At 34.2% G+C, this 13,281-nt stretch overlaps 1 protein-coding gene across 8 annotated transcripts in view; it reads right to left on the bottom strand.

Moving 5' to 3' along the window:
• The window catches only part of SMCHD1 (structural maintenance of chromosomes flexible hinge domain containing 1), a 222,882-nt gene that overhangs the window by 109,106 nt on the left and 100,495 nt on the right, over positions 1-13,281 (bottom strand). For all 8 annotated transcript variants that reach the window (XR_004230979.1, XM_031946579.1, XM_031946585.1 and 5 more), the window contains exons 38-40: positions 3,484-3,610; positions 3,185-3,304; positions 2,162-2,247 (exon numbers count right to left, since the gene is read on the bottom strand). Coding sequence is in view for 7 of the 8 variants with exons in the window: in XM_031946579.1 (XP_031802439.1) it covers positions 2,162-2,247; positions 3,185-3,304; positions 3,484-3,610 (333 nt within the window). In the remaining variant the exon portion in view is untranslated. The remainder of the gene's footprint in view (positions 1-2,161; positions 2,248-3,184; positions 3,305-3,483; positions 3,611-13,281) is intronic.

Genomic DNA, 13,281 nt, shown 5'->3' with positions numbered 1-13,281 from the left:
CTTTTTTATTCTTTCCCTCTTATATTCACAAGATAGCCAACTTTTCCAGAGGACACTGTATTACTATTGGCTATCTTTTAATATTACTATGCCCTCCAAATACTGGACTTACTTCAAGTTTCAGATAAAACCCTTCTGCAAGAAGCCTCTACTGATTTCCCTTATGTTTATTGCCTTTTCTCTGCTAATTATTTCCTGTTCATCCAGTATCTACTTTGTTTATACATTATTATTTGCATTTTGTTGATTCCTCCCCTTTGCTTACATGCGTGTATAATATACAGTAGGTGATTATGTGAATTCAGCATTCCATCTGCTTACTCCCAATTTATTCACTGAAGCCAACTACTTTGTTCAGAATGTCCTCAATCACAGCTCACAATCCATACATTATTTTTTAAGATTCAGCTTAGACACCGTTTCCACAAAGCCATTTCTGATCCCATCAGGCAATAATAATTTTGTGTGTATATGTTTATGGCTCCAGTAATAACTGATGGAGTGCAGCTTCTAGGAGAAATAAAGCAGTAATCCTGAGGTCCCCTGACCTTAGAGCACTATTGTTCTAATAATCTAAAGTCTCCTGGCCTTAGATATACTATAGTCTTACAAACATTGCTGACTGTCAGAAAGACAATCTGTCTGTCAGTGGTAACTTTCTTGAGACAATAGTGAATAGATCACCCCTTAAACTTGTAATCCATAAAATCAGCAGATAAGTAATATGAGGCTCTGGTTTCTCTAACTTTTCCTATAAATGTATTTTCTTGCTCTTAGTTCTTTGCTAAATCCTTTTAGAACTTGGCCCCCTTCAATTGGTGTTACAATTATATTGTCTTTCGCCTTCCCTTTCCTCCATGTCACATGATGTGTCCCTATGCTACCCGGCCCCACTTGTCCTTACTTGCAGCTAACTCTTTTGGGGTGTTGGGTCTCTTTTGGGATTTAACCTGCCAGCTGAGGCTATGTCCCACTATCATGGGGCACTCATTTTTTACTGGATAATTTTGAGTTCTACTGAAGAACTTGTCTTTTCATATGCTCTCCCACTCTATTTCATATTTACATTCCCAATATCTATTATACCCCTTCATTTTGTCTGTGACCTATTCCTCTAAATGGATCTGCCTTAAAAATGTTTGTGGCAGCCCTTTTTGTGGTGGCTAGAAACTGGAAATTGAATAGATGCCCATCAGTTGGAGAATGGCTGGGTAAATTGTGGTATAGGAATGTTATGGAATATTATTCTTCTGTAAGAAACGACCAGCAGAATGAATACAGAGAGACTTGGAGAGACTTACATTAACTGATGCTAAGTGAAATGAGCAGAACCAGGAGATCATTATACATGGCAACAACAATACTATATGAGGATCAATTCTTATGGAAGTGGCTATCTTTGGCAATGAGAGGATCCAATTCAGTTCCAATTATCAGTGATGAACAGAACCAGCTACACCCAGAGAATGAACACTGGGAAATGAATGTGGACTGCTTGCATTTTTGTTTTTCTTCCCAGGTTATTGTTACCTTTCTAAATCTGATTTTTCTTGTACAACAAGAAAACTGTATAAATATATATACTTGTATTTAAGATATACTTTAACATGTTTAACATATATGAGACTGCCTGCCATCTAGGGGAGGGGGGAGTAGAGGGAAGGGAAAAGTTGGAATAGAAGTGATTGGAAAGGTCAATGTTGAAAAATTACCCATGCATATGTTCTATCAATAAAAAGCTATTAAAAAAAAAAAAAAAAACGGACCTGCCTTTTGCCAAGGAGAATGAGCACTGAGAATTCATGTGACCATTGGTCACATGACCAACTTATGGTGCCTGCCATTTTTTGGTGCCAAACCCCACATCACAGATCATATCAATAACCATTGATGTGCACAACTTAGAATCCTGTTTATTCTTAAAAAATGTTTGTTGACTGAATTTCTTTGAAAACATGATAACAGCAAGACTTGGATAATCTCATCTAGTACATCTGATCAAACTACAATACCTTCTCTGTTAAACCACAAAAAATCAGTGACTTTATCACTGTTAAGGCTAAGTTGAGAGTAATGTTAACATAACATCTGATTTAAAAATAAATGCATATATAAGTGTGTGTTAACATATATGTGTTTATAGTATTAGGATAAATCATACCTGTTGTGTTGCTGGAATATTTATATGCTGTTTTTTTAGCTCATTCCTCAAATGGATTTCTTTTGATGTTGCTTCTTGGACTTGACCTAAAATAAATAATAAAATCAATAATCCAGAATACATTCTGATAAAGACAGTTTATTATTTAAATGTCTTGAAATTTTTGAATCTTGATGCTAAAAAATAAAATATACATGACACTGTTTTAGCTCTGTGTTCAAAACAGTAATTTTTATCCTTTACTCTAGAACTAGACTCATCATGATATTTTGATCTCTAGAAAAGGTAAAATGTTTTATCAAAATTAAATATTTTAAGATACTTAAGTAAATATATATAACATATAATAAATACATTTATAATAACATATATCAATATGTTGTATTATACATAATATAATAAAAGCATTATAAATAGAAATAATTAAAATAAAAAATATTTTAACAATCAAACATTAGCATTCAGAAAACAAAAATGCAAAACACAAAAAAGAAAGTGACTTAGGAAGGTGGTGGTGTTTTCTGCTACTCATTTTCAAGCTACTAGGTGCTCATTCAAAAATCACTGAAATGAGGGAGACAATGCATTACAAAACACTACATGACTAATATAATAAAGAAGTCAAAATCTTATCAAGGAAAAATGATCCATTCACAAAGGCCAATTTTTTTTTAAACTAATAAAACTTATTTCACCTTCATAAACATCAACAAAACATATAATAGAAATTATTGCCCTTGTTCTTTGGTTTTTAATATTTTAATGATTATGTATGTCAGTACTATGCAAAAATGAAAATGTTCATTAAAAATATATATTTTAAAAAGTGCTCTAGGATCAAAAGTGGAGATGTCAAGATATATTTATACTTGTTTCTCTAAGTTATATAGTTCTGCATAAAATCAGACATTATCTCCTAAATATAACCAAAACTTCATCCATTAATAAGTATATAATTGTCAAATTGCTACAGCCACTCCCTCCCATAATAATTTACAAATGCACTTGAATGACATAACTTACATTTCATTTCATTGACAAGTTGATGGCTGGCTTCAAATAAATTTCGGTATAGAACAATGGACTGAGATAATTGGTCTCTCTCTTTTGTAAGTGCTGCCATCTGCTGCTGCTTCCTAAAGTCTAATAAAAAAAATAAGCGATAACTTACTTTAAACATTTTAATATGTTTATGCTGGAAAATTCATGTTTTTAATATAACTGAGTAGAAACAATTTTCTTGATTTTACCTGAAATAGTTAATAGTTCACATTAAAACAACAAAAGTTAAGTTTTATGCATCCCTGTACTGAGAAACTCACCATTATAAAACATAAATGGTAGATGATAAGGTTCCAATGTTCTTGATAAAGCTGGTAGGAAAGGTTCAAATACAATAAAATACTCAGTACTGTCTCTTCCAGGGCTATTTTCTGCCAGCACTAGATCCTATGCAAATTGGAAAAAAAAAAATACTTCCAATAAATTTAAAAATAGCTATTTTTCTATATTTATTGACACAGGTTAAATTATACTCTATTTTAAGATTATATTTTGCCTTTAAGACTTAAAATTCAAAAGCATCTTAACAAAAAATAAACTACTTATAATTTTAAATTAAAAGATTTTTTTAGTATATATTTTATGAAATCAACTATCTCTTCTCAGAAATCACCTTGGTAAAAATTACAAATTGAAATATTGCTTCTGTCCAAATTATAAACAGAAAAATACAACCAGAATTACCAAAGCTCACTTGTATTCTGAGCAGCAGGATCTTCCAAATCCATAAAGTTAAGACCAAACAAAAGAGGAAAGAAGGTTAAACATACAAAAAATCCCAAACTCCCATGGCTGAATTATAGTTACAACTGTTTCCATGGAAGCAGACACTACATCCCAGGTGACTGAACAAGGTGTTCCCATAAGATTTCTAAAAAATGCATTAAAATACAACATTTTTTTATTTAGTAGCCATGACAATAGAATTAAAAAGGAATACAAATAATATTTAAGATTTCATATCATAAAGCAAACCTGCCCCAAAGCCACTATTAAATAATTCAAAGCTTAAACAGAAATGATGCTTTGTGCATGTGATTATAAAGAAATGTCAATAATTAATATCCAAAGCAAAGGGAGATAAAGCTGATATTATGTCAAGTGTATAAAAAGTCCTAGAAGACTAGAAGAAGATTCAACCAGATTCTTGAATACTAGTCCCTGCTCAATCACTAAAAGCTGTAAAATTTAAAATGAGATTCAAAGAAACAATTTAAAATAAATTCACTGTGATAAGAATAAATGATTTGATCCCTCCCCCCATTTTTTCCAAATCTCTTTTTTCCTTCATATTTCTTTCCCTCATTTTCCTTATCTGAAGTCTACTTTCTGACAAAATAGGAAAGAAGCAGGCAGCTCAACCTAATGTCCTGGTCATCATCTCCAAAAAATGCTGTCTCCACTTCAGTGATTTTATCTCTTCTTCTTTACTTATTATAAGAATTTTGGATTACAATTTTGAATCCAACTTGAGTTCTGACAGGGAATTTTCTCCTTACATAATATTGTCCAAAACCTGGATATGCCTCCAAATTTTGGCTCTGTACCAAACTGCTCCACTACCAACACTGTACAGTATCCTCTTCTCTACTTTCCAGATCCCTTTAAATGCTATCTGCTCCCATTTTCTGTTTGTAAATTGTTTCTGGTTTTTGTAAAAAAAAATCCTGAGTTTTTCCCTCCCAGACTGAGACTGATTGATAGATTTATGATTAAGTAAAAGAGGCCATTCTTAGTCTCATTTTTACCTAATCTTAATCATGATTGGGCATTGCCTCAGTCAAACCAAAATCTGCTAAAGACCTTTGGCCAATATTTCCCATTGCACCCAGGGTCACTTTCAGTCATCCTGAACTGTACATTGCCATTGGACTTTGGAGGTGACTTTGCACAGCCCTCCCTCACTTAGATCCAACTCACTTGCATGTCATGACTATCACCTTCCAGATGTCAAGATTCTCTACAAGAGGAAGGGCAAACAACAATAAGAATAACTTTCTTAATTGCTTGTAATTTTATAGTTTAGGACAATGACCAATACTTAATAAGTGCTAATACAAATTTCATCTAAGTCCAAGTTTATCTCCTTCAGGGGGAAAAAAAAGACTAGATTCACTACTCCCCATTCAGACTATTATTCCCAATCCTTTCTCCTTTCAAATCACCTGTTTTTACTTCCTCACCAGCAACAGTATTCCTTCAGATCTCATTTTACAACCTACTTAAGCACTTTCCTCAAGGTAATAATGATGTGTTCTGTGCTAAATTCAATGACTTTTTCCAAGACTCTTTCAACAATTTGGTCAATCACTCCCATTCCATCTCTTTACTTCTAGATAGCGAGACAATCTGAGTTTGAAACTTGCTTCAGACTATGACTAGCAGTTTGACTGAGGCAAGTCATTTGACCCACATTTGTAAAATGGGGATAACGATACCATTTACCTCACAGGTTTTTAAAAACACATGGAATATAGAACATAAGCCATTATTATTGATTTCCCAGTCTCTCACCTCTTCCCCTTCCCTCATCTATTCTTTCTTCACAGTCTTCAAACTGATATTCCTAAAATTCAGAGCATTTTCACCTCTATAAAAAAAAAAATCTTCAACGGCTCTGTTCTGTCTGAAATGGGTCAGGTAAAGATTTCTCAAAAAGTCTATGAGATGGAGTGGATTAGCCTCTAGGCCTAAATTTCAGGAAGTCATGTGATCCCTATTCTCAGAAGTCTGCAGGGCAGAAAAGGTCAGACCTCCAGTCTAAGCTTTCAGGAAGTCACATGACTCCCAGGAAGTAGACAACATTGCTGACCATTAGTCAATTGGGACTTCCTTTTAAGTCCATCCAATGAACTTATCTTTTGATATTTAACCAAATTCACTATTCTGGCTCACCAGACCAGGTACTCCATGCTGGGAGATGGGAGCTAAGAGGTTCTGGGTCAGTTCAGCTGGTGTGGCCTTTCCTTGCAAGGACCAAATAAAGCTTCTTGTTTGTATCGGAAGATGTCTCCGAGTAGTCATTTTGGGTGATGGGGTCTACCATTCGTCCCACATAATTTATGAGGGCTCATCCAAGATCTGTGACTTCCAAGGGAATTCTGATTCAAGGCAGGCGTCTTGGTTTTCTCTGACTGTCCTTGCAAATCCTCAGAGAGGCATCCAAATACAAACAGGAATAAAAGTCTCAGGAAAAAGTATGAGGGCCAGTGGCTAGTGAGGCACATAATCTAGAGAGAAGGGGAAGGAGCACCCCAGAGACTGTAGCTGCTCTCCCCAGGGCACTCCCTGTGTCATTGGGATGTCCCTAGACTGAAGGGGACACTCTGAAATCATCAAGGCTTGGTGATCCAAAGTTAAGGGGTGCCGCCTGGTAAGTCAGAAGGAAATCCTGATAAATGGCACAGAGCCAGATGCATTCTGGATGACTGCTGGATGGGGACCACCCCCCTCCAGGCTTGGGGAATCCTAGTCGAGGTTGGCTCTATATATGACAGGATCTCAAGCCATGAGATTGGAGCTACTCTCCAGAGGGAGAGGGGAAGGACAAAGCAAAAACATCTAAAAATACCACCAGAGTATGCACTTGATGAGATACTGCTGTTTTATGTGTAGAGAAGGGAGGGTCCTCTTCCATGTAATTTTTGTCTGTTTCTGTTTGTGTCTTTAGGCAGAATGTCTATGTCATATCTGTTCTGTGAGCTAGATCTTGTTAACATTAAAAAAAAAAAAAAGAAAAAAAAGCCAAGCTGGGGACTGCTAATCTTTCAAAGCAATGATTGGGGAGTTTGGCAATTGGTTATTTCAAGATTGCAAAAATGCTTAGCATAAAACAATGCTATATGAGTATTAACTATTTTATTGGATTTAATTGCTTCCTATTTGGTAACTTTAAATGGGTTTTTAGATGTGACCAACATACAATACCAATATTGAGAAAAATGAATTGTGTGTACAAAGTAATTTAAAAGCAAATTCAACTAAATTAAGACCTTCATGAGGAGGAGAGTGCATATAGAATAAAGTCTTTCTCTTTCTTCTCCGTTCCCTCGTTTCCTGACTACAGCAGAGACACATGGATGAAGGGGTGAGAGGAAGAGAAAGAAACTATACTCACTCAGATCAGTGAAATTTATTATTTGAGCTATGATAGTAAAAGTAGTTTTATATAAACTGTAATCTCTTCACACTGACTATGTTAACATAAGAATTTTGGAACTTTGGGAAAAACAGAAAAGTGCTCAGCTGCTTTTAAAACAAGTAGTCTACTCCCCAAGCCTTTTCTGATTCACAGAGGGAAAAAAAGGTTTGCATTGACCTGAGATGGGGGAGGTAAAAAGAGAACAAAAAAAGCTGATGTCAAAGAAAGTAAATGGATAGGAAGTAAAGAAGAGTCTTCTTCTAGAATTCCTCTTAAATTATAAATTTGTTAAGCTACTTAAAACTATTTTGTAAGGTTATTATCCCTGAGAAACAATTTGTTTGACTTACATAGGTCCCAATGAAGGAATGAGACTATTGACAATTTACAACTTTATTAAGTATGAACAACTTATAATGATTGGTTTTTATATCAGGAATGTTGATCTTAAGGCTACCACTTCAGATATCAAGATGAATTGTAAATTTTATATGATGAATCTCTTAGAATTATGAGACAATCACTATTAAATAGCATGTGTTAGAATTGAGTTACTTTACTTAAAGTACAAGATCTTAGAAATTTGTATGCAGATATTGAAACAAACTAGAAATTTAAATCTGATGCTCTGATTTTAAGTTAAAAAATAGGTTATTAAAGAAGAGTTCTGGTAGCTTACTTTAGGGGCTACATGCTTGTATCCTCTAATTAGATGAAGTATGTTGCTTTCTAAAATGTATATTGGGTAATTTGAAAAAATTATGAGCTATGCTTTAAAATTTTGTTAGCTCTGCTGGACATATGTCTAAGTTTTATGAAATTTGGTCCAAAGCTATTTAGATATTAGCTATATTGTGAATCTTAAAGTCTAAAAAAAAAAAAAAAAAGGTGATTTTAAAAACAAGGGACAAGAAAGATTGATTTGAAAAAGCAATTGATAATTTGAATGGAATATTTAGAATTATCATAAGGTATTGATTTTTAAATTAACTTTTTAATTGGTGTGTACATTAAAATTGGAAATGGCTGTAAATTACATGAGATTGCTATACATTTTTGTGATAGGCTATGTTATATTTATTTGGCTATCACTTTTGAAAATTGTGAAATTGCTAATTGAATTTTTTTTGGGTTATTTTTGTAATATTGAAACCTAAAATTGTGAAGTATTATGTGGGTTTTGTACACACGATTTGATGATAGGCACCAAAGTTGGGGTTCAGTCATGTGGGGAATTTGCATGGGACATTATCTTTGGTAAAAAATAGATTTATTATGGAAAGGGACAAACTCCTAGTGGAACATGCCATTTGCCAGGGGAAGAGATACCCCATGAGGTTGGGGCATGTCCTTGGCTGGAGGGCTGGGTCCTAGCGAGGACTTGGTACCCTATAAAAGAGTTAGATATAGGGAGAAGTGGGGTCGAAAAGCATGGTGGAGTTAGGAGAGACATCACATGGAATGGGGGAAGGGGAAAGGGAAAGATCAGTGGCCTTGGAAAGGTGAAGATTTAACTTACCCTCCCCTCACTGGATGTGGCTGCTGCTTCTTAGAGGTGAGAGAACAAATTCCATTTACTGGAGTTCAATTTCTCCTCCCTTACACCCCTTGCTGGTTAAATGAAATTATTTTAACATTAATTGCTTTTACTGTTTAAAGGAATAGTTTACATTTACAAGGAGTTAATAACTGAATGTCTTTTTCCAAGTTTATGGCTGCTTTAAAGCAAGGTCGTTTTTGATGCTATAACAAAGATTCCACTGCTTAGCAATGCAAGAAACTTTTAAAAGGTTTGTTAGAATTACAAGTTCTTTGAAAATGGTTATTTCTATCAAGGTCTCCATCTGTCTTCAGCAAATTATTTAATATTTATTTAAGTCCTTAATGGTCCACTTGTTTAATGAATATGATAGCAAATATGATCTATATCTTTCTTCAAATACCCAGAACAGAATTTTAACCTGATATCCCTGCACAACTTTTGATTGTGTTTTGCAGGTGCATTTGATAGATTATCAAATGACTTTGATTTTTTTTTTTTTTTTATATAGACCTGAAGCCCCTGATTGATGAAATTTACCATTGAGATGAAATCTCTTAGGATGGTAATTAATATTGGATATGATTGCCTAATGGATCATTAAGTCAGTAACCCACTATTCCAGAGAAATGCCTTAAGTTTACTCAGCAGGATGCCATACAGGTGGATGTTTTATGTGGGCAAGAGCTGGGAGGACAACCTTAGCTTCTGCTTAAGTAGGACTCAGTTTCTCAGTTCTGTTTCTTTGCTTCCTACCTGATTATTCCCAACTCTGACTGAGGTGGAATTGTAACTGCATGATTAGTTGTCAGAGCTAAGGATGCTTTATCCTTTGTATATGTACTTTCAGATTGAGGCCCTGAAGAATCAGTTTTGACTGATGATATTATATCATGTCCCTGCTTTTTCTTCTTATCGCAAATACGAGGCACAATATAAATCTGCAGCCCAGCCTTGGAGGCTTCTCTTGTTACTACTATAAACTCCTTAACTTTCTTGCTTCTTAGAGCTAGAATTTCTTTGTCTGAAGGCCCACTTTGCCTAAGTATTTGGACTACCTCCCACCTCCCTTTTGCTCACTAGGAGTAGAAACAGATAATCTTATCATGTCACGATTAAGCCAAGGTTTTTAGGATCCTGAAAGCTAAACTAATCTTTTGCTTGGGCATCAGCCATACCTAAAGCCTTTTACACTGTACATTGATAGGGGGTTTCTGGTACCCTCAAAGAAACTTATCTTTGGGGTGATCCTCCTGCCTTAGAGCTAGCTGCCACAGCCCTTCTAATTGAAGAAGCTCCTAAATTCATTCCGGGGCAATCCTTGGAGATTCTGGCTCCCCAACAAATGCTTCGAAGCACTTTTGCCTGTATCAGAGTTTTAAAATCAGGGAAAGAAATGAGAATGAATAAATATCTATACTGACTTCAAATATTTTCTCTTGTTTGGCATGATCGTGGGGCTATATGGAAAGAGGATTTTTGACAGTCAAACATTCCTCCATTAAGTATGCAGGGAAAGAATTACTGCATGTAGTCCATGGACCTAGAGAGGTTTCTGTTTTGTTTTGTAAAGGAAGAGGGATTCGCTTTATGCTAACGGAAACAGATTTGCAGATTCAGCTGCCTGTTAGCCTCTCTCCATGGCACGTTTAATTTCCCAACTCCTGCCTCCTGCATTCCCTCATATAACTCCTAGGAAAGTAAATTCTGAAAGGACTGTTAAAAAGGCCTATACATGTGCCCCTTGCAGGGGCTTCAAACTGCTTTCTAGTATTTTCCAGTACTCTAGTAGAATACTAGTAGTCCCTTCTCAATTAAAAAAAAAATTATATAGTCACTGAAAGATTACACACACACACAAAAAAAAAACTTACTAGAAATGATGGAATACAGCTTCTAATGGAGACAGCAATAATTTTAATGTTCCTTGATCTTAGGGTACTTCTAACAAGTGATTTCAAATCTTCTGGCTTTGGAATCTGTGATCCCGAGTCCCTTTGATCTAAAATGCTATTGCTCTGTCAATGATTCTAAAAGTCTTCTGGACTAGGGATATAATAATATTTCTTCTCTTAAACTTTAGGGAAGATGTATTAATGATCCTGAGACTCTACAATATTGTTCTAGCAATCTGTCAATGATTCTAAAATATTCTGCCTTTAGACTAGTTCTAGGTCTGCTGGTCAGTGATAACCAAATTCCTGAGACCACTCCTTAGTTATATCTCTAGGCCATAAAATTAGCAATATCAATGACATGAAGAACTAGATAAATGAGTTCAGGTTCCTTGCTAAATTCTTGGAACTTTAGCTGCTTCAATTGGCATTGCAATTACAATAAACTTTGTTCCTTGACTTGGATATGGGTTCAAGCCTGCAAATTCTTTTGAGACCTCTGGATACAGGTTTGCTGACCGTAATCTTTTGAAGTCCTTTCCCAACCTCAACAGAAACAACCTGAAGGGAGGAATACAATGCATCTTGGGTATAGCTGATCCAATCTGGTTTAAGTGGGTAATAGCTGACCTAAACAGAAGAAATGACAATAAAGAAGTCATCTACAAAATGTATGCTTAGAAAAGTAGGAGAGGTTGAGTAGAGAGTGAAGGATAACACATTGCCTGAATCTTGAACTAATACCAACAGAATTTTAAAAGATCTAAAAGAAAAGTCTCTAGTATGCTGGATAGAACTTTCCCACAAGATTTAAGGGAATACTAGAATAGAACAAAATGAGAAGGTATTAACAATTGAAGTCTGGACTTGGTAGAAGCTTCCACAAGGGATCACATAATAATCTCATTGAAGTATTTGTGAATTATTCCTAAATTAGACTACGTATGCTCCATTTGAACAGGTTTTATATTTTTTAATACCTTTCATAGACCTCAGTTATAAGCACAATGCTCTATAAATAACAAAAGCTTAATACATTAAAAGAAAATATTTGTGGTTGAAAAAGAGGGAAAAAATTGAACAATGAGTGTTCCTATGTGGAAATACATTTAAAAGTAAACATATCAAGTTTTAATAAAATCCTAGATAATTAGAATCACAAAAAATGTCAGAGTTGCATATTTATATAGCCCAAAATATGACATCTACATTTATTATTAAAAAAACAAAACAAAACAAAACAAAACAAAACAAAAAAAAAAAAAAAAAAAAAAAAAAAAAAAAAAAAAAAAAAAAAAAAAAAAAAAAAACCCTGACTATAAAGGAGTTTCTACAACAGATTTTTACAATCATTGTTCCCATATTACAAATGAAACTAGAGACCTCTAGTGGTTAAAGGAAATTAACCAACAAAATGTAGTCTAAGCATAAAATTACTGGGGAAAACGGATGCTATCCTTATAATTCAAGGCTTAAAATTCAAAACAGGTCTTAGGAGCCAAATTGTTAATAAACAAGAATACAATTGAAGAGATGATAACCAAGCTACACTGAAGTTTTCTAGATTTTTCTTTTCCCTTTCCCAGTGACTGGGGAAAACATTTAAATTGGTAACAAATATCAAATAAATGTGGTTATATTTTGTGGTATACCAATTCCTCAGGATATTTAATGGTATGATTTGCTCATTTAGTGCTGATTTTAGCTCTTAACAATATCATGCATGCAATCTTGAAATAGATATACATCAATTTTAATAAAAATGGAATTAATTGACTGGGTTTCAAAAAACTGACAACAAAAAAATCAATGAAGCTTAAATAAAGTAATTTAAATTACTTTTTGAAACAATGTGTATTACTTAAATTCTTGTGGACTCCAGTTTTATTTGTAAAATGTTCTTTTGTAAAAGAACTTTAGTATGATTATTATTCTCCCAGGTTTAAAATAATACACAGATTTTAAAAACTCATAAAACTATGTTATTTTAAAGAAACATTCTTAATTGTAGATTACAAATGCTTAAATGTGTACTTAACCTTTAAATATCTGGGAAGAAAAATTACATCCTCCTTACCCCCCAAAAAAAACCTTTTTACCTTATTCTGATTTCTAATTGATAATCTGAGTAAATCTAATATAATTTATTACTGATAGAAAATAATATTGAATTGGGTAATGGGGGAGAGAAAGGGAACATTGGACTCTTCCATCGATTTTACACATTACTGGCATACCACTGGAAGGGTTGATAGACACAGGTGCAGATCTTAGGGTCATTAGAGGTGACAATTGGCCCAGGGGCTTGATCTTAATGCAGGAGACATGAGACACCATGAGGATGGTCAAAGACAGAATGCCTAACTTCCAGTCCTTCTTAGCCCTTATATACCTTATTGTAATTACATCATTACAGCATACTGATTATGTATGAACTTAGAGAACCATTATATCACAATACTAAGTACTAAATATATATGTG

The sequence above is a fragment of the Sarcophilus harrisii genome, chromosome 1, assembly GCF_902635505.1.
Source record: "Sarcophilus harrisii chromosome 1, mSarHar1.11, whole genome shotgun sequence".
Lineage (NCBI taxonomy): Eukaryota > Metazoa > Chordata > Mammalia > Dasyuromorphia > Dasyuridae > Sarcophilus > Sarcophilus harrisii.
The sequence above is the reverse complement of the archived record's forward strand: the minus strand, read 5'-3'. Positions and strand labels throughout refer to the sequence as shown.